The sequence below is a fragment of the Eptatretus burgeri genome, unplaced genomic scaffold (assembly GCF_056783735.1).
Source record: "Eptatretus burgeri isolate ZD-2024b unplaced genomic scaffold, Ebu_testis_v1 Ebu_testis_scaffold_3182, whole genome shotgun sequence".
NCBI lineage: Eukaryota > Metazoa > Chordata > Myxini > Myxiniformes > Myxinidae > Eptatretus > Eptatretus burgeri.
The window spans coordinates 143,847-165,699 of NW_028225131.1; the positions used below are offsets into that span (position 1 = coordinate 143,847).

At 43.7% G+C, this 21,853-nt stretch overlaps 1 protein-coding gene and 1 pseudogene across 1 annotated transcript in view; both read left to right on the forward strand.

Annotated features, from left to right (window-relative positions):
- LOC147006382 (uncharacterized) overlaps window positions 1-21,453 on the forward strand; it is a 60,308-nt gene extending 38,855 nt beyond the window's left edge. Inside the window, exons 2-3 of the mRNA XM_085868970.1 lie at window positions 2,065-2,264; window positions 18,710-21,453. Of these exons, the coding sequence (XP_085725096.1) occupies window positions 2,129-2,264; window positions 18,710-20,004 (1,431 nt within the window). The 5' untranslated portion in view covers window positions 2,065-2,128 and the 3' untranslated portion in view covers window positions 20,005-21,453. The remainder of the gene's footprint in view (window positions 1-2,064; window positions 2,265-18,709) is intronic.
- LOC147006384 (uncharacterized) lies at window positions 12,671-15,977 on the forward strand (annotated as a pseudogene).
- Window positions 21,454-21,853: the final 400 nt, after the last annotated feature.

Consider the following 21,853-nt stretch of genomic DNA (forward strand, 5'->3'; position numbering starts at 1 on the left):
AGCCCCTCCTTCACGCCCACGGTCTCGACGTGAGCTGCCCGAGGCGACGCGCCAGCTATCAGTTGGGGTACCGCGCCACGGAGCACTCCCCCCAAACGTATTGGTGGCGTGTTTGGGTACCGCGTATCAGTTATGCAAAGGTACCGAGAAACTGTAGTCTCAACTCCTCTCCTGTCTTGCCTCAATCCCTCTTCATCGGGTTTTCTGTGTCTGTGTGTGTACGTGTGTGTGTGTGTGTGTGTGTGTGTGTGTGTGTGTGTGTGTGTGTGTGTGTGTGTGTGTGTGTGTGTGTGTGTGTGTGTGTGTGTGTGTGTGTGTGTGTGTGTGTGTGTGTCCTGGCGCCTGTCTATGTAAGTAAGCCCGCAGAAGATCGTTATTATTATTTTCGGGTTTGGTCTGCTCTGTGTTCGCTTTTATAAGTTGCTTGTTTATTGCTGCACCACACCTCTCCCCCCTATCTCTGCACAACACACCCCAATAAATCTTGATCGTACCACATACCTTTCCTTGCCGATTGTTAATAAATTATTATAAGAAATGTTCCCTGCTCGTTTTTGTCTTTTCTTCCATTGATCCAGCATGGTCCGAATCCTTCCTTAGCCGAGACTTTGTTCCCAACAATCCATTACTTTTAGCCGGTACGTCCTTGGCAGTGTCGCTCGGTTGCATGCGGTCCGGTAAAGTGATCCGGTTCGGACAAGGCTTACCGAGGGCATGTTCCCCAGTAATTAAATCACGTGGTTATTTTTAGGTAACCGGATTAACTAGATGAGGACCCTAAGTCACGTGATTGAGTTATTGGCGTCCACGGTCGGTTAAGCGACCCGCCGCGTCACGGAATTATCCGTGTGCGACGGCCTTCAATTCCGGGGAGTCTGGTGGGAGCCGAGATAGCTTCCCCTACCTAGTGGTCTTCTCACCCGACCCCCGGCCCGCAACAACATAAAATCTGAAGCTCACAAGAGTGTAAGAAAACATCTGGATATCACCTTGATCAAACATTCCATTGAAACTGGCATTGTGTCTCCAACCAGACTTTCAGACATGACCAATATAACTGGTTGTACATGAGAATCCCTTAATAAGCACAGTATATAATATAATATAATTTGTAATTCTGTTACACTGAATTATAATTAAAGGTTAAGTGGAAGGCCAATCTGTTTTGGGAAATAAGGGGCACTTTTTACCAAGCACATTGATCCTCTTCCAGTCCAAAAGAGATATAAGGTCATTTAAAATGAAAATATATATTATTCTTAAAATAGATGCATGTTCAAGCACATCGATGTGATAATCATGTTGTATTTGAGGACATTTCTCATGAAAGGGTTCCAATAACACATTTACTTTTCAATCAAGTTTAATTGGCAACATTTTATTTGTTTATTTTTATCACTCTCAAACCCATAATGCTAATTTTGAAGAAATTTGCATCGACACGTATAATACATTTTTTTGACCCATTCCTGTTTTGGGCGGTGTATAAGCATCAGACTGCTGCGTCCATTGCTCCTGAAAATAAACACTAACTCGGCGTACATGCAGGAAAAAAAAAACATGTGAGTACTATTTTTGTGCTGATATAACACATCGTGGTTGTATACCTGAGATAATTCCAATAACATTCCCACTCCTCCCAACACCTTTGTGTGAATTAACTTTTTCCTTAAAACTTGATGGAATCAATCGGAACTTGCGCAGGTACAATATCGGGGTTCCCTCATTAATCCCTGAAAGTTTCAGCTTCCTCGGGAAAATCCTCCTGGAGGAGTAGATGATACATACCCACCTACATACCCATATACCCATATACAACTCCGTTATAGAGGGAAGATTGTCGATAAATACAAAAACAGAAAATAAAGAACGTTGATTCGTGTCGAGGGAATAATCATCGACGAACTCGGACTCGATTTTCCACTTTTACAACACAATCTGAAACACAAACAATCCGTTAAAACGAAACGTTCAATCTTTGGATTTATTTTAAATCATGGACACGTGATGTGGCGGGAACCAATCAGACACCGCGATCTCGCGGTTCGCTTTTTCCCCAAACAGCTCGCGCTCTTCACTCGGTTACCACAGCGTACCGTCCTTCACCCGACACGACGTGCGGTCCACCATGACCCGAGATCTCAGAGAGAACACCCCGGGATCCACGAGCGGCTCCGATGGAGGATACGTGGTCGGTCCGGGAGGTTCTCCGGAAGACCGCGGGTCCATGGTCGGTTCACCCGAGGACAAGGGGTCCAGACCCGGTACGTGACGTTCACTTCGTACCGAGAACTTGTGTTTCCCGTGCTGATCCGTGCTGTGTACTAACACAGGAACTCATTGATTTAGTGAATGTCACGATGTCTGGAGCGGAGCCGGAATTGAATTGTGAATGGAAATCCCATCCATGACATGTTACCCTTCCTCTTGTATGACATCATTTTATACCTCATCACTTCAGTCATCATTCGATTCCTCTTTAATCTCGTGCACAAATAAATCAGATGAAGATTTAATTGTGAGGATCGGCCTCTGCACCGGCACACAATGGCCTGTTCTTGAGGACTACAGTGGCATCTTTAACGGCCTCGAGGAATCACTGGATGAGAAAACAAAAGACTTACCTTTGCTTTCAGGGGAAGGTATGCTCATTGATGCAACACCTTCCCTGTGCATCACCAAGTTGGGAGTTTATAGCTCGTCCTGTACCAACCTTATTTAAGGCCAAATTATGTTCAATATCATATTTAAATATGTGAAGAGCGAACTTAGTTACCACTAAACCAGTCGGCTGTTTGGAAAGCAGAGTTGGTGAGAGTTTACCAGGAAACTAATTAATTCTGCTCGATGGATGGAAGTCACAAGTTCAAGGTCAAAGTTTGACGCAGAATAATTTTTCACGAAATTTTGATCTGAAGCTGTGACCTCGACAATTGGACCGGCTGTAAGAACTGTTATGAAACCATTGTCACGGGATAGGTGTGTTTGTACCGACTGTTTATCTGTTTTGGTAAAATATCATGGAGGTATACCTGGTGTTGGTTTAATGGTTAGGATGGTGGACTTGGTTTACTTGGGTCCTGGGTTCAAATCCCACGATGTTGTTGAATTAATACCAGGTGGGGTTGACTCAGCTTGTCATCCTTCTGAGGTTGACAAAGTGACACCAGCTTGCTGGGATGATTGAGCCGTTTGAGTCCCTTGTATGAGAGTGGTTACCTGTGCAGGATTGTGTTCAATAACCCAGGTAACTGCTGTCGCAGCACTGATGCCCTCTCTCTGCAGAGTGTAGTCTTCATGGATGGATCATAAACGACATGTTTAACAACATTACCCATCACAAAGGGTCAGGGACTTGAACTCTCATGAGCACCTGACGAACTAAATAATTTATAGTTAATAATTACTTCTTTTAATTGAGGAAAGTGTGAAAATGTTATATATATATATATATATATATATATATATATATATATATATATATATATATATATATATATATATATATATATATATATATATATATATATATATATATATATATATATATATATATATATATATATATATATTGTTACAGCTGTGGAAATTCGCAAACCGCCATTCAGGTCCCGTAGGTGAGATATCTCTTAAGTACATGTGTAGTTAGCCCCAAACCCGTTGTTTAGAGGGAATTCATGTGATTAATTTGGGCTGCGACGCTTTGAGATAGCCGTTTTTCTGTTCTATCTTTACTTTGAAACAACAACACCAACAGCCATGACCTTTACCTTCACAACTGGCTCCCGCAAACATCGCATCACCGCCATTCCAAACGGCACCATGGCCATCGGCCACCGCCGGAAACCCTCCACCACCTTCACCTCCCTCCTTCTACGGCCATTCCCGCACCACCTGTGAGCACCGAGCGTCGGGCTGTCCTGGGCGCCGAAGATACGCGCCGAGCCGCGAGTGCAAATAGCGGCCTTTCCGAGGAGAATACGGATCAGGAATGCTACACTTCTGATCCGTCCAATTAGGAAGCGCGGGGCGGCTTGTCTGGAATCGAGATATGCAAATTCTAGGATCAGGGGAGATTCACGCCCCTTTTCCTCCGTCCAATCGGCTAGCGTGGCTCCACCCTCGAGGAGATCCTGATCTGGAAATTTGCATATTGTTTTCTCCTGCCGGCCTATAAAACGGCGAGCGCGAGGCGAATGAGAAGAGTTGTTGCGCAGAGAGTTAGTTTTTGGTTGGAGTTGTTGCGAGGCAGTCAAGTCGGGTTGGAGAGCGGAGTGGAGTCGGGAGGTGAAGGCGTCAAGGTGGTTTTCTTCAGTCGGCTGAGGAGAATTGGGGGAAGAGTCCACGGAGCTCGGGTCCGAGGCATTGAAGACGGCGGTCGGCGACGAGGTCGCGGTGGGATCGCTTGTCGCGGGACCCAAGCCAGCCAACCATTCTCCTTCCCCCAGGGCATCAACAACCCCCCCCCTTTCCCCCACGCTGAGATAGTGCAAAAAGGGGCCCGTTCCCACCCCACTCCAAGCGGTGCCAACGAAACCCGCGAAGGAGCACGAAGTCGGGGCACCGCCGCGCAGCCACATTTGCGGCTCGTCACGAGGACGCGGGTAGGACCCCCCCGGTCTCGCGGACCTGACCGCTCCTTCAGGTCCCGCGCACACATTGGCCTACGGGCCCGTCTGCCCACTTGCCTATGAGGTTGGCTTCTTTCCTTTGCTTTTGAGTAAATGTGTGTCAGCGCCGTCTGTGAAGTAAAACCGTATAAGTGCTGCCGTGTGTACGCGTATTCGGTAGTATCTCTGCGTCATTGTTTCTTTTGTTGCATTTGATATATGTGCATTCTGTTTGGCTGTATATGTGTGCTCTCCGTGTGCCGCGGAATAAATGTGCATTATGTTGAACTGTTTTCCCGTTTCGCTTCGTCTTGTCTTTAATTGAATCTCCATCTTGCTTCACGTAAAGGGTTCGTTCGTAGTGGGCTTAAAACGCCCGATAATTAATCAGAACCGTCGAGGCCGATGATAACACCGCTCGGTTATCCCGATACCACGGAACGGACCGCTTAAGCGGTTCGTGTCCGGAGTCGGCCTGCGGCGAGGTACGATCGCCCGGTCTACCATTCGCGTGGGTACTTAGGTAGGTCGAGTTTTGCGAACAACCCTATCCTGCGCGGGTGGCCGATTGGCACGATTGTGGTGAGGTCGAAAGGCCCACCCGTGACTGGCTGCAGGCGATAGTTCCCGGAGGGTCATGACAGAATTGTCCGTCCGGTGGGCGACGTGCCGTGGGCGACGATTCGAGTCACGTGGCCGTTCGCACGCTGGCGGGCGCGAATTCGCAACAATATATATATATATATATATATATATATATATATATATATATATATATATATATATATATATATATATATATATATATATATATATATATATATATATATATATATATATATATATATATATATATATCTTAATTCGTGTTTGTTAACTTGTTTACCAGCAAATACTACCTGTCGCTTCGCTGATGGGAATATTCAGGGGAATACGGAGAGGAGGGATGGGAAGGATAGAGGAGAGGAGGGAGGTGAGAGGGGAAGAGGGAGAGAGGAGGGAGGTGAGAGGGGAAGTGGGAGAGAGGAGGGAGGGGAAGGATATAGGGGAGGAGGGAGGTGAGAGGGGAAGTGGGAGAGAGGGGAAGGATAGAGGAGGAAGAGGGGGGGAAGAGAGAGGGATAGGGTGAGAAGGGAGAGAGGCAGAGGGAGAAGGGAGAGAGGCAGAGGGAGAAGGGAGGGGAGGGGGAAAGTGTGGAGGGTGAGAGGAGGGGGGATCCAGGCAGATGTTCGGCCGAGTTTAACACCCATGCTCGAAATAACACACACATTTATGAATCACCCAGCCTGTGAAACACCGGGATGACAGTTTATCACTGGGTCGGGATTCAAACCCAGGCGAGACAGCTGAGAGCGAGCATGCGTACCTCTTGGCTATCCTGCCGTGATCTGGAAATTCCTTGCTGTTGAGGGAGTGGGAGGCGGCACAAGGGGATGGGAAGCCAGCATGAGGGGGAGGCGGCATCGCGAGGGGGGAAGGCAGCTTGAGGGGATGGGAAGGCAGCACGAGGGAAGGGGAATATTTCATTTCACTCATTTCAAGCAGAGGTTCAAACCAAAGCAAACAACAATGAGCTTCGCAGCGAAGTGGAGGTGATTTTTGCTCACGCCATATACAGATGTAAGGATGGTTCCTGAAGATCATGTTACCTGAATTCCAAGCGGAGGGAAGATGACCCCGGGAAAATGATGGAGTGAATGGAGTAGAATTTTTTGAAGTACAACGTGCCGTCGTTTGATTAAAACCGTCAGGGAAGCGACGGGTACTTCTACTTCGACGCACACAAAGCAAAAGGTGGAGTTAAGCAGTTGGTTCACTTTGTCTGTCTGTCAGTCTGTCGACAAACATCAGTTTATGTTCGAGGAACAACTCCATTTCAGTTGAAAGTTATATTTTGAACATTAAAGGGAAAACAAACCTGAAGTTTGTCATTACTTTGGCGATGAATCCGTCCTGATCTCACATGCAGGGAGAGGAGGAAAATAATCGTTTTAATCTTCCTGCAAAGTTGAAACAAAATTGAAAATCATTCCAAACAGGAAACTTAGTTTTTAAGGATGTTATAAAGGACACAAACAACAGTGTTCCGTCTCCACCTCGAGGCACCGAAGCGAGTGCACCAGTTACCCACCCGGAGGATGTCAGGTGGAAAGAAAATAAAGACACCAATGTGCCCTTTGTGGTGTTTTATGGGTGAAACCGTCAATGCCTTCATCAAGTGTTCACACCTCTCGACTTTTTCACATTTTGTTGTGTTACAGCCTGACTTCAAAATGGATTAAATTTAAATGTTTTGTCACTGATCAACCCAAAATACCCCCTAATGACAAAGGGAAATAATATTTTTTGAAATTTTTACAAAGTAATGAAAACGGAAAAACTGAAATGTCTTTCGTCAATGCATATTCAACCCTCCAAGTCAATACTTTGTCGTGTTGCAGTGTTGCTTTGGCTGTATACTGGGAGTAATTGTCCTGTTAGAACGTAAATCTTCACTGCAGTCGAAGGTCTTTTGCACTCTGAAGCAGGTTCTCCTCAAGGAGGAGGAGATTGGGACCATACTCTGTTCAGAGCGTTGGTGCAGATTATGCAGTCTCCTTGGCTATTGGGCACAATCCTGGACGGGTCGCCACTCCGACAGGAAACCAGCATGCTGGCACTCACTTTGCCGACCTCGGAAGGATGACAGGCCGAGTTAAGCCCACCTGGAATTAATTCAACAGCTGAGTGGGATTTAATCTCAGGACCCGAGGATCCAGAGCCCGGCACCCAAACCATTAAACCAACATCAGACAGCCAACTCCTGAAGGATTTGCTTGTATTTGGCTCCATTCATTGTTCCCTCTATCCTTGAAAGTCTTCCAGTTCCTGCCGCTGAAAAGCATCCCCATAACATCCCATGCCGCCGCCACCATGCCTCTCGGTAGGGATGGTTCGGGGTGGGTGATGAGCTGTGCTCAGTTTCTGCCAGATGTAGTGCTTTGCATTCAGACCAAAGAGTTCCATTTTCGTTTCATCAGACCACAGAATGTTTTGCCTCTTGCTCTCAAAGTTTTTCACGTGACTTTTTGCAAACTCACGACGTGCTGTCATGTGCTTTTTTCTCAGGTCTGGCTTCCGTCTCGCCATTCTCACATCAAGCCTTGATTTTTGAAGTGCTGCAGAGAATTTTGTCCTTCCAACAGGTTCTCCCATCTCAGTAAAAGAACTCTGTAGTTATGTCAGAGTGGTCGTTGGGTTCTTCTTTACCTCCCTGACAAAGGTCCTTCTTGCCCAGTTGCTCAGTTTGTTCGGACGGCCAACTCTTGGAAGAGTCTGGGTAGTTCATATTCTTTCCATTTCCGAATGATAGAGCTCACTGTGCTCTTGGGACCTTTCAACACCAGAAATTGATTTCATACCCTTCCCCAGATCTATGCCTCCTCGCAATTTTATCTCGGGGTTATACGGACAGTTCTTTGGACTTCATGGAAGAGTTTCTGCTCTGACCTCCACTGTCAACTGTGGGACCTTATTTATAAAGGTGTGTTTCTTTTTCGAAATCATGTCCAATCATTTGAATTGGCCACAGGTGGACTCCAATCAAGTTTGTTTTTTTTGTACACATTGTCGAGGCTCATATGAGAGCGAATGCACAACAAAGAGAGGGAAAGACAAAACAATGGGGAACAGAGACATGAGGAGATCTGTGGTTGGGTGAGGGATGGGGTAGGGAACACGGGGTATACAAGATGGACACTTCAGGGACTTTCAGGAAGGAAAGCAGGGAATTTGAAGGAGGTTGGTTTAGGGTGGATAAACGGGGGTAGAAAAGACCGTGGTTTTGGATGGGGGAAGATAAGAGGTGGTGGTGAATAGTTGTTTTGAATACCTGGAGGGAAGAGTGTGATTGAGGAGAGTGTGGGAGTTTGTTCCAAAGGCGCGAAAAAAGAGGAATGAAAGAGTGAAGGCGAGCAGGTAGTCTTGGTTTTGGCAGTTTTTCTTTAAGGGGATTGTTGGCGGACCTTGAGTCACCTGCGGAAATATGGGGGGGGGGGGGGTCAAAAGACCTGCCTACTAATCGTCGATCAAACAGGGTGGCGAGAACGGAGAGCGGACGGGAGAAGACAGAAAGACCACTGACCTGCCTGCGGTGAGAGAATGAGAGGCCCACATACTCAGCCTCACCGCGGAGATGCCAATGATCCTAAATGCCTTGGTTTCCACAGTGTGAAGCCGAGAAAGGTGAGAGGTGGGTGCACCAGCCCAGCGAGGACAGTAGTACTCCATCAGGCTGCAGACGACAGCTTTGCATGTGGTCAGGAGCTCAGGTGGGCCGAGGAAGGACGTTGTACGACGGAGAATGCGCAGTCGGCGACTTGCTTTGGAGATCAGTTTGGAAATGTGGCTTTCCCTGGAAAGATTATGGCAGATAGTGAGACCCAGAAGCTTGAGTGAAAGGACTTCTTCAAGATGATTTTTGAGGAAGTAGATGTGGGGGGTGTCCAGACGGTCCTTTCAGAGAGACATAGAGTGTGAGATTTGTCAGGATTTAAAGACATGTTCCACGTGTTGGAGCAGTTGTGATTTTTATCCAGAACTGCAGAGAGCAAAGAAGCTGCTGCTTGCAAGTCTGAGGGATGACGCATGGTTTGGCAGAGGGTGGAGTCATCAGCAAAGAGATAAAGAGGATTTTCCAGAGAGTCGGAGAGATCATTGATGAAAATCAGAAAAAGAACAGGGCCCCGAACGCTGCCTGTAAGAACTCCAGTCTGGACAGGAAGAGGGGATGAGAGAACTCCATTGAGGGCCACATGTTGACTGCAACAGGAGAGGAAGTAGAGCAAGATGTCTGGCTGTCATTAGAGAACCACAGAACATTGACAAGCACGTGGTCAGATGAACCAATTGGAGTGGATGAAGAACAACAGATATTTTCAGGGAAATTGGTCGAAATCAGATCCAGAAGAGATGGAGGCCCATTGGTTGAGATCCAGGTCTGGAAGTTGACTGATTGAGTCAGTCCCAATGAGTCGCAGAAGTCTTTTGCTAAGGTGCCATGACAGGTGATGGAGGTATTCACACCCAACCAACTGTCATGATGGCAGTTGAAGTCACCACAAATGAGGAAGAGAGAGAGCTGGGATGAGAGGATATAAGTTGGTCCATGTTTTCGGAGAGTGAGGTGTAAATGGAGTCATCACTGTTTGGTGGACGGAACAACACACATATATACATGAGGTGGGAGTGGAGGGGAAGCCACAGTGAGAAGTATTCCTGGGGGTGTGGGGGTGTGGGGTAGTGAGGGCAGTGCTTGGAGAGTGAGGAATCGAGTCTTTGATGAAGAGAGCAACTCCTCCACCAGGACGAGGCTCAGGTCTGTCATACCGGAGGAGGGAGTAACGAAGGAGAAAGTTGTGGAGACATCTCAAGGATGATCAAAGGAAATTGGACGCCCTGAACTCAATTTGGAATACCGTGGCAAAGGAGTTGAATACTTATTGTTGCAAGACATTTCAGGGTTTTTTTTGTTAAAATTTCCAAAAACATGTTTTCAATTTGTCATTATGGGGTATCTTGTGTGGATCAGTGACGAAATATAATTGTGTGGATCAGAGTCGTTAACTCACGACTCTTAAGGTGACAACTTATCTCAGGTAACCAGTTTGTAAAATGTACCACAGCAGGTTATAAATGGGTGAAAGGTTTGCTTTGATCATGTTCAAAAGATTTTTTTTCCAGTGGGTGCACATCGGATGAATTCGACAGGCCAATTGTGTCGCAAAAGTCCTTCGAGGGTGAAAGCTTTGTTACACCCCAACATGGAGAACAACCCTATTCCACAGATCAAGCTGTCTCAGAGGGAGGTTGAATTGAGGTTCTCCAAGCAATGAAGGACAATACGTGATTGGAAGCATGTGAGGAGAGAGTGCAGGAACGGGCAGGCTACCTTTTCAATAAGGCCAGCAATGAGATGCCTCCTGTGAAGTCATCTCCAAGACAACAGCAGGGAAGTAGATTTGACGAGTCGACCGACCAGTAGATGAGAGCAACTAACATACAGCGGGGTGAAGTTGGTTCTTTGTCATCAGGGAATGTGGTCGCTGAAGTATCCCACTCTCAGCATTCCGTGTACTCCAGATTCCTCCTTTCCTGTTTGAGTCAGTTTTAAAATTAATTTTGTCACATGAAATTCAGAGAATGTGCCTTTCTTGCACCACATTAAATTGAGCAGTCCAGGAGACAACCTTTCTCTCCTTTACCTCCTCCGTTTCGTCTCCAACATTATTCCTCTCTCCTGTCTCCTGACCAAAACTGTCAGGATTTCATATCTTTCTCACTGTCGGTGCCTCTTCCATGAAGAGTTGTCTATTGTTGCCAAGGCCAATGCAGCTGCTGTCAGTGTCTCTTAACTCGTTTTGTTGCCATTGCTGAGTTCGCTTTGTCAGCGTTGTCGGTGTCTCCTCGTGTGGTGGTCATTGCTCTGGCCAGTTCAGCCTTGGTTGGTGTTATTGTGACCCAAGCAGAATTTCAACAGATATAACAGCTGGGTCAGGAAGAGCTTTAAATCGTCCACGTATCGCAGTTGAGTCAACTTTACTGTTTCCTTGGATGTTCTTCGATTCGTTGTTCCGGTGTATCAATGTCCTTGTTTGTTGATGACGTTACTCAGTGGGTCCAGAGCCAGACAAAACAAGAGGGGAAAGACTGTCTCCCTGGAAGATCCCATGCCATGTCTTCACATCTGGTATTTCAATATTTCCCTCTGAGTGCTGTACTATCAAGGTGGTATTCCAGAGTTCCATTGCTTTCTCAATCAGTTTGATTTCTTGGGGATTGATTTTGTATATTTACAAGCATTTTATCATCCATGAATGTGGAACACTCACAAAAGCTTCCTTGTGGTCCATCCAGGTGGTGGACAATTTGGTTCTTCGCACTTTGAAATGTTCACGTATGGCCTTGTTCAGTCAGTTCAGGCCTTCTTTTTTCTGCGTCTCAACCTCTTTATTGGGTTCGGTGATGGAACATCATTTCTGTCATGATTCCTGTTCGAAGTTTGTATGTTATTAGGAGACATGTTATTGGCTGGTATTTGTGAGGAAGTTGGGTTTCTTCAGATTTCTAGATGAGAAATGTGTTTCCTTCCACGAACCACTCACGCACTTCCATTTACTCTTGGATCAGTTGTTTGAATGTCAGGGTGTAGTGATTGTGGAGAGCATAAAGTTGTTTCAGCCAGAAGTTTGGAATTCCATCATTCTGGGCCTGGTTTTAAAGTTTGGTGGCAATTTTTAAAGTTGTTTTTAATTATTTATTTCTTCATCAATAATCACTGGAGACATTTCCTCAACCTACATGGTGCTTCTTCTTTTCCAAGTGGACGATCCATTCTGCTTCCTTGTTATGTTCCTTTCGATCTCCAAGAATTCCTTCCCAGAATGTTTCCCCATCTTTTCTTTTTCAGGGGGAGTTGACACATTCTGCTTTTGTTTCCCTAATTCGTGGAAGAATCTCTTTGGGTTAATCTCAAACATGTGGTTTTGTTTTCTCCTGTTGTTTGCTTCCTCATCCGGTGGTGTTTTTATTTATTTATTTATCTTTCTTGCTATCATTTCCAGATTGAGTTTGTTTTCCCCACCCAAGCACTCGAGGTCTTTGTCTCCAATTTTAAATTTGTTTTTTTACATTTTGAATTCTCTTTCTTCGTTTTGGGTTTCTATTTCCTTTCCTGAACTGTTGTATTTGTCCAATGTGTTCAGTGTGTCTGTGTGCGTTTGTGTCTGTCTGTGTGTCCACGTCTTCATATTCTTGGTTCAGCAGTGACCACTATTTTAGTTGTGTCTTTGTCTGTCTGTCTGTTTGTGACTCTCTCCAGAGCATAGCTCCATGACGTTTGATGCTATCTTGATGAAACTTGGACACAAGCTAGATATCATGGTCTCGTTGTGTCTTTTTGTATGAGGGGCGTCCCACGCCCTGGAAATCACTGTAAAAGTGATTTATTGATGTTTTTGCTCCATTGTTAATTTGCAGAGGAGAAATTTGAAAAGTCTTCACGTGTCACCTGTTCCTCGTCAATGGACAGAGAAGTTTATTTCGATCATCACCTGACAGATACTTTGTGTCAGGATGGTGACAAGTTCAGGGGTGTGTCTACAAACAACAACAACTGCGACAGGTGGATCAACGTCTTGCAACAGGAGAGCCAAAGAAGTGACAAGACAAACAATTTTGCTGTAACCAACAAAGACTTCACCTCCTCATCGTGTTTAAAAGGATGTGTTGAAATATGCACAGGTGAGACGTCACACAGGTGCACTGCGTATCAGAAGAGATTTGCTTCTTCGTCTTCATATCTGTTGACACATCGGTGAGAAATCCTACAAGTGTTCACAATGCCGGAAGGCTTTCTGTTCTTCATCAAATTTATATCGTCATCAAAAAACTCATTGGGGGGGAGAAACCCCACAAGTGTTTTGTTTGCAACAAAGCGTTTAATCGGTCATCACACTTACATGAGCACCAGATATTGCACAACAGGAAGAAACCCTACAATTGTTCTGTGTGTTACAAGGCCTTCACTCATTAACCTCCGCCATCGAAGATCGGAGGTTAATGTTTTCACCCCTTTCTGTTTGTTTGCTATCTTGCCAAAACGAAGTTTTTGCAAGATATGTTAGTCAGCTTGTATGTTTTTATTTATTTATTTTGTCTGTAATCACGTATAAATCACTCTGCAGAGCACAGTTATCATTGGAAATTTTTGTAACTTCGCATATCAGAGGCCTATAGAGGTCCCTTTCAGTGCATAAAATTTTGAAGGTCAAGGTCAAAGGTCAAGGTCACTTTGGCGCAAATCAGGGGAGTCGACGAAACCCTTATTTTTTGAGTAATTTTAATCGGATCGTCTTCAAACTTCATGGGAATATAGTTCATCTTCTGGCGCTCAGCTGATTAATTTTTGGTGGCGATTGGCCTTGACCTTCATATGTTTTTTTTTTGTTTTTTTTTTTGGTCTGTAATCACGTATAAATCACTCTGCAGAGCACAGTTATCATTGGAAATTTTTGTAACTTCGCATATCAGAGGCCTATAGAGGTCCCTTTCAGCGCATAAAATTTTGAAGGTCAAGGTCAAAGGTCAAGGTCACTTTGTCACAAATCACGGGATTCGACGAAACCCTTATTTTTTGAGTAATTTTGATCGGATCGTCTTCAAACTTCATGGGAATATAGTTCATCTTCTGGCGCTCAGCTGATTAATATTTGGTGGCGATTGGCCTTGACCTTCATATGTTTTTTTTTTGTTTTTTTTTTTTTTCTCTAACCACGTATAAATCATTTGAGCCCCAAGGTCATTGGAAATTTTTGTAAGTTTTAGGAACCATATCGTGTAGTGCACCTCAAATTGAAGGTCAACCAAAGTCGATGAGTGCTTTCGAGATATGTCGACAAGCTTATTTTTTGAGTACATTTTAATCGGATCGTCAAACTTCATGGGAATATAGTTCATCTTCTGGCGCAGCTGATTAATTTTGGTGGCGATTGGCCTTGACCTTCATATGTTTTTTTTGTTTTTTTGGTCTGTAATCACATATAAATCTCTGCAGAGCACAGATATTCATTGGAAAGGTCGCTCCTGGCATATCAGAGGATAGCAGGTCCCTGTTCAGTGCACAAAATTTTGAAGGTCAGTCAAAGGTGTCACTTTGGCGCAAATCAGAGAGTCGACGAAACCCTTATTTTTTGAGTAATTTTAATGATCGTCTTCAAACTTCATGGGTCATCTTCTGGCTCAGCTGATTAATATTTGGTGGCGATTGGCCTTGACCTTCATATGTTTTTTTTTTTTGTTTTTTTTTTGGTCTGTAATCACGTATTACGGAATCACTCTTTGCAGAGCACAGTTATCATTGGAAACTTGGTTTGTAACTTTGCATATCAGAGGCCTATAGAGGTCCTTTCAGTGCACATTAAATTTTGGAAGGTCAAGGTCACTTTGTCACAAATCACGGGATTCGACGAAACCCTTATTTTTTAAGTAATTTTGATCGGATCGTCTTCAAACTTCATGGGAATATAGTTCATGGCCTGGCGCTCAGCTGATTCATTTTTGGTGGCGATTGGCCTTGACCTTCATGGTTAGCGCCGAAGGTCAAGCATATTTGACCCCATGGTCAAATTTTCAAGTTTTAGGAACCATATCGTGTAGTACCTCAAATTGAACACCTCGATGAGTGCTTTCGAGATATGTCAAGCTTGAGACATTATGACGTCATTTGGTGACGTTATGAGGCAAACGCATATTTTCATGGTTACTCTGTAGAACGATTCTAATCGGAATCTCTCGTAGGCAGATATTCCTCAAGGAGTCGCTCCTGGTGGATAGCAGCTCTCTTCACCTCAGAGTGACCTTACGTGGTCACCTTTTGGCAAGATACGGGTCACCCTGCGGGTGACATTGTTTTTATTTGTTTGTTTGTTTGTGAACAGTATTACGGAAAAACTCTTTGACGGATTTCGACGAAACTTGGTGGGGGGGTTAGTTATGATCATGCCATTAAATTTTGGAATTGGTCCTCCCCCCCAAAAAAAAGTTGTGAGAGAAATTTTGTTTTTTGTTTTTACATTTCTGCATGTTTTAAGTGATTTCCACCCCCCCCCCCCAAAAAAAAAAATGTTGTAGAAAAGAACTATTACTCTGTCAGCACTGTTGACATCATATTTAATGAATAAGATATAAGGTTCACTTGAGTGACCCAGCAGTATTGGCGGCGGAGGTTTTGCACTCTCCCGAGTGCTCCCCCTCTAGTTCATCATCTGTATATTGACATCAAAGAATACACACTAGAGAGAAACCTTACAATTGTTCTGTGTGCCACAAAATGCTTAATCATCAATCAAATGCATCGACACATCAAAGGATGCACACCGGAAATAAACCTTACAAGTGTTCTGTGTGTAACAAAGCGTTCAATAAATTATCTAACTTTTATAACCATCAAAGAATACACACCGGAGAGAAACCCTACAATTGATCTGAATGTAATAAAGCATTTTATCAGTCATCGAACTTCCATAGACATCAAAGAATACACACCGGAGAGAAACCCTACAATTGTTCTGTTTGCAACAAGACCTTCATTTAATCAGTCATCAACTCTATCAGCACATCAAAGGATGCACACTGGAGAGAAATCCTACAATTGTTTTATTCTGTGTGCAACAAAGTGTTTAATAATCCATCATCTCCATCAAGACATCAAAGAATAAATAAAAGCAAAAAAATTAACATGAACAGGTGTGAGTATAAGATGCCACACATGGGATTGTAAAAAGTAGCAAATCCAGCGCCATCGATTACAAAGAAGAGAAATTTAAAATACAAAAAGATACATCAACAAATATATACTGTCAACTGGGAGAACGACAAAAGAGCAGGAAGATTGTAAAAAGATCTGGGGAGAGACAAAGAAGGCACTTTACAGTGGCTTGGACGACATCGTGTTTCCTGGGATGGAGAACGAGTCAGAGTACATTGTCTCCAGAAAGTCTACACCCCCTTTCAAAATTTTCACCTTTTGATGCCTTATAGCCTGAAATCAAATATCATTAAATCAGACTTTTTACACACATCGTAACCCACAACTTCCATGTGAAAATGAAATTATTCAAATTTAAAAAAATTTGATTAAAAACACAAAACTAGAATATCTTGGTCGGATAAGTGTCCACTCCCATTATAATGGCAATTGTAAACTCGCTCACGTGGAACCAATCACCTTCAAAATCACACACCAGGTGAATTGACCTCCACCTGTTTAAATTGCAGTGTTTCTGTTGCAATGAAATCAGCCGTTCCTGTGGGTTTCCGCTGCTGGGTCGTGCATTTCACAACAAATGCTCAATCATGACCACCGAGTAGCTTTCAAAAGACCTCTGGGGTGAAGTTATGGAAAGGCACAGATCAGGGGATGGGTATAAAAATATTTCAAAGGCCTTTGAATATTCCTTAGAGCACAGTCAAGACAATCAATATTAAGAAATGGAAAGCGTATGGTACCACCAAGACCCTGCCGAGATCAGGCCGTCCCACCAAACTGGATGACCAAGCAAGAAGACTGATCAGAGGCCACCAAGAGGCCAACGGCAACATTGAAAGAGCTGCAGGCCTTCATTGCAAGGACTGATCACTGGTTTGCTTGTGACAACAATATCTCAAGCACTCCACAAGTGTGGGCTCTCCGGTCAGGTGGGAAGAAGGAAGTCATTACACAAAAAGTCCACCTTGAGTCCTGTTTGATGTGCACAAAAATAACACTCGAGAGATTCTGAAGCCATGTGGAAAAAAAGTTTTGTGGTCTGATGGAACTTCATGGAAAAATGCTAAACGCAACATTTGGTGCAAACCCAACAAAGCGCATTAGTCAAAGGACACCATACCAACTGCGTAGCCTGGTTATGTTATGCATCATCACCATAACAGCATCATGTTATGGGGATGTTTCTCATCATCAGGAACTGGGGCACTTTTTATTTGTTTTTTGCATACCAAGTCTAGGCTTGTGTAATAGCTAATACACAGAAACATATCACAAGGCAGGAGACAAGAAGGGAGGGAGGGGGAAGCACAAAATAGACAAGAATAAAGACAAGAGGATACATGTGGAAGTGAGAGGGATGGGATGGGGTAAACAAGACGGTACTACAGGGACTTTCAGGAAGGAAAACAGAGAAGTTGAAGGAGGTGGGTTTGGTTGGGGTGGATCAACGGGGGTTAGATGTTGTTAGTAGACATGTTATTGTCCGGTATTTGTGAGGAAGTTAGGTTTCTTCAGATTTTCAGATGAGAAATGTGTTTCCTTCTGCAAACCACTCATGCACTTCCCTTTCCTCTTGGATCAGTTGTTTGTATGTCCTGGTGTCGTGATTGTGGAGAGCATCAAGTTGTTTCAACCAGAAATTTGGAATTCCATCAGGGCCTGGATTTTAAAGTTTAGTGGCATTTTTTGAAGTTGTTTTTAATTCTTTATTTCTTCATCAATGATCACTGGGGGGGGGGGGGGAATTCCTTTCACCCACATGGTGCTTCTTTTTTTCCAAGTCCACAATCCATTCTGCTTCCTTGTAAGGTTCCTTTCGATCTCCACGAATTCCTTCCCAGAATGTTTCCGCATATTTTCTTTTTCAAGGGAAGTTGACACATTCTGCTTTTGTTTCCCTAATTCGTGGAAGATTCTCTTCGGGTTACTCTCAAACATGTGGTTTTGTTTTCTCCTGTGGTTTGCTTCCTCATCTGGTGGTGTTTTTATTTATTTATTTATCTTTCTTGCTATCATTTCCAGATTGAGTTTGTTTTCAACACCCAAGCATTCGAGGTCTTTGTCTCCAATTTTAAATTTGTTTTTTACATTTTGAATTCTCTTTTTTCGTTTTGGGTGTCTCCTTTCGTGAACTGTTGTATTTGTCCAATGTGATCGGTGTGTCTGTGTGTGTTTGTGTCTGTCCGTCTACGTGCGCATGTCTTCATATTTTCACTTTAATAATTCTTTTCTCTCTTTCCGCTTGTCCGATCGATGCAAAATTTTCAACATAGGAGGAACTCCCGATGGAGAATGTTTTTGCTGTTAACATTGTCGTCATATGTCACATTGTATGGCAGCCATATTGAATTACAGGGAACATTTGCATATCACTTTCTCTGAAACCACTCAATGAAAAAAAATTGAAACTTTGCATTTGTCATCAACTCCCCATGGGGTATATCGCGTGATAATGATGACGTCATCAGTGAAGTTTTCTTCCAGCCATCATTGCTTGAATTGAAATCCTCTGAAAAATCTGAAACTTCATTTATCTGTTCTTTGACCAGACGTGAGTGAATAATTAATTTTTTGACGTAAATTTCCCATTCCAAGAATCAATGTGTTGTAATCGGGTGCATGGATGATACGAGCATGTGGGCCATGATAGTTGTGGACATAATAGTGGGGTGATCCGTTAATAATGGTAATTTTGGTCAGAATGAACGTGCAAGGTGAGACAATGTGCTCTACAAGTGCTGTTCAAGTTGTAAAAGTGATTTATTGATGTTTTTGCTCCATTGTTAATTTGCAGAGAAAAAATTTGAAACATCTTCACGTGTCAACTGTTCCTCGTCATTGGACAAAGAAGTTTCTTTCGATCATCACCTGACAGAGACTTTTTGTCAGGAAGTTGACAAGTTTAGGGGTTTGTCTACAAACAACTGCGACAGGTGGATCAATGTCTTGCAGAAGGAGAGCCAAAGAGCTGAGAAGACAAACAATTTTGCTGTTACAAACAAAGACTTCACCTCCTCATCGTGTTTAAAAGGATGTGTTGAAATATGCACAGGTGAGACGTCACACAGGTGCACTGTCTGTCATAAGGGATTTGCTTCTTCTTCATGTCTGTTGACACATCAAACGTTTCACACCAGTGAGAAATCCCACAAGTGTTCTGTTTGCAACAAAGCGTTTAATCAGTCATCACACTTACATGAACACCAGATATTGCACACCAGGAAGAAACCCTCCAATTGTTCTGTGTGCAACAAGGGCTTTTCTCGTTCATCATCTGTATCGGCACATCAAAATATACACACAGGAGAGAAACCTTACAAGTGTTCTGTGTGTAACAAAGCGTTCAATCAAGTATCAAACTTATATACACATCAAAGGATGCACACTGAAGAGAAACCCTTCAATTGTTCTGTGTGTAACAAGGTCTTTGCTTGTCCATCAACTGCATCGAGACATCAAAGAATACACACAGGAGAGAAACCTTACAAGTGTTCTGTGTGTAACAAAGCGTTTAATCAAGCATCGAACTTACATACTCATCAAAGAATACACACCAGAGAGAAACCCAACAATTGTTCTGTGTGTTACAAGACCTTTACTCGTTCAACAACTTTATCGAGACATCAAAGAATACACACGGGAGAGAAACCCTACAATTGTTCTGTGTGTCACAAGGCATTTAATCAAGCATCGAACTTACACACTCATCAAAGAATACACACCGGAGATAAACCCTACAAGTGTTCTGTGTGCAACAAGACCTTCATCAATCCATCAACTCTGTCAGCACATCAAAGAATACACACTGGGGAGAAACCTTACAATTGTTCTGTGTGTCACAAAGCGTTTAGTCAATCATCGAACTTACACACTCATCAAAGAATACACACCGGAGATAAACCCTACAAGTGTTCTGTGTGCAACAAGACCTTCATCAATCCATCAACTCTATCAGCACATCAAAGAATACACACTGGGGAGAAACCTTACAATTGTTCTGTGTGTCACAAAGCGTTCAGTCATTTATCTAACTTTCATAAACATCAAAGAATACACACTGGAGAGAAACGCTTCAATTGTTCTGTGTGAAACAAAGTGTTTAATAATTAATCCATCATCTACATCAAGACATCAAAGAATAAATAAAAGCAAAAAATTTGCATGAACAGGTGTGAGTATAAGATGCCACACATGGGATTGTAAAAAGCAGCAAATCCAGCGCCATCGATTGTAAAGAAGAGAAATTTAAAATACAAAAAGATACATCAACAAATGTATACTGTCAACTGGGAGAACGACAAAAGAGCAGGAAGATTGTAAAAAGATTTGGGGAGAGACAAAGAAGGCACTTTACAGTAGTTTGGAGGACATCGTGTTTACTGGGATGGAGAACGAGTCATAGTACAGTGTCTGTGGAAAGTCTACACCCCCTTTCAAAATTTTCACCTTTTGATGCCTTATAACCTGAAATTAAATATCAGTTAATCTGACCCGGGAATGTTTCCCCGTGGTTTCCCTCCTATCATCAAATATTGGGGGTCCCGAAGGCTTTACCCCAATCCCGTCTTCCAGAGAGCTGTCCTGCGAAGGGAAGCGACACAGGAGGTACTCCCACGGAGTGGGTTTTCAGATCTCTTTGGGTTTTTGTGTTTTGCGGATTGAAGCGTTTTACGGTGGCCGGAGTGCAAATCCTGCCACCAACCTCCGAATAAGAAGTAACCCAATTGCAGGAGGACGTCTGCAGACACAGTTGGGCACTAGATATGGATGGCCGTTGGCTCACAAGGAGCTCCTCCGCCCTTTGACAGGTTTTGTTTTCAATTCTGCTGGGTGTCCATATCCAAACACCCTCCTCACCAAAAAACCTGGTGGGGGAGACGGTTTAGTCGCCAACAACCCGACCATGGAACAGGTTCGTTCATGTTTACAAGATACAAGCAAGTCACATATCTAATCTGGCCTGACCTGGTGTGCAGCAGTGCTAGATGTAGTCGTAGTAGTCGTCGTTATAGTGTTCAGGATTTTCCATGGGATTCCTCATTTTCGGTGTTTGTACTTCTCGGCTTGATTTGATTGTTTGGTCTTCGATTTTCTTTCCCAGCACGATGACATGTTCCGCATCTAATGTACTTCTCTGTCATACGTTTTGTCTTTACAATAATTTTACAAATGATTTGACACAAACAATGACATCATAATGTGAAAAGTAGAAGTGATTCATCAAATTTTGGCAGCCCTGCTTCACCTTGCACTTCTTCATGCCATAGAAACCAAGTCCATCACAATCATTGGAATCTCCAGCGATGAAGCTGAGTCTGTGGTTCTCTTACTCTCACACCGGTGGTCTCTCTGTCTTCTCCAGGTTCATTTCTGGTCCTGCACCCCTCTGCTTTGCTCTGCACACCCATCCCGGAATTTTGCTCCAAATGGCTTTCTCGGTTTTCCAGTAACCAACTTCTGTTGAAACTCCCAAAATCCAAGTTCTTTGCTCACCTCCACTCATTTGTTACTCCTTTCTCCAGCCTGTGGAACCAACTTCCTCAGACTTCAATCTGGCTCTTCCGTCTTCAAAATGGCTATTCACCAACACCCCCCCCCCAATCCACACTCGTGAGTCATGATATTTTCTCCACTCTCCAAGCCTTTCTTTCCTCCCCAAGGCCTCCCCAAAATAAAAGCCCTCCACAAACCAACCTCTTCCTTTCCAGATGAATGTGCCTTCCCCCGTTATCCCTTACCATCCTTTTCTTATGCCATCTCCAGTTTTCCTTTCCCCGTCTTGCTTTGTTTGACCTTGCATTCAGCTTGTTCGCCTTTTGTCCACCCACCCCCTGTGATCTCATTCTTCCCCATACCCATTCTTAATCCAAGTGACCCTCCATTGTACCTCCATCCTGTTGTAATTGTGTCCTCTCCCCCCCACCCTGGAAAACGTGGT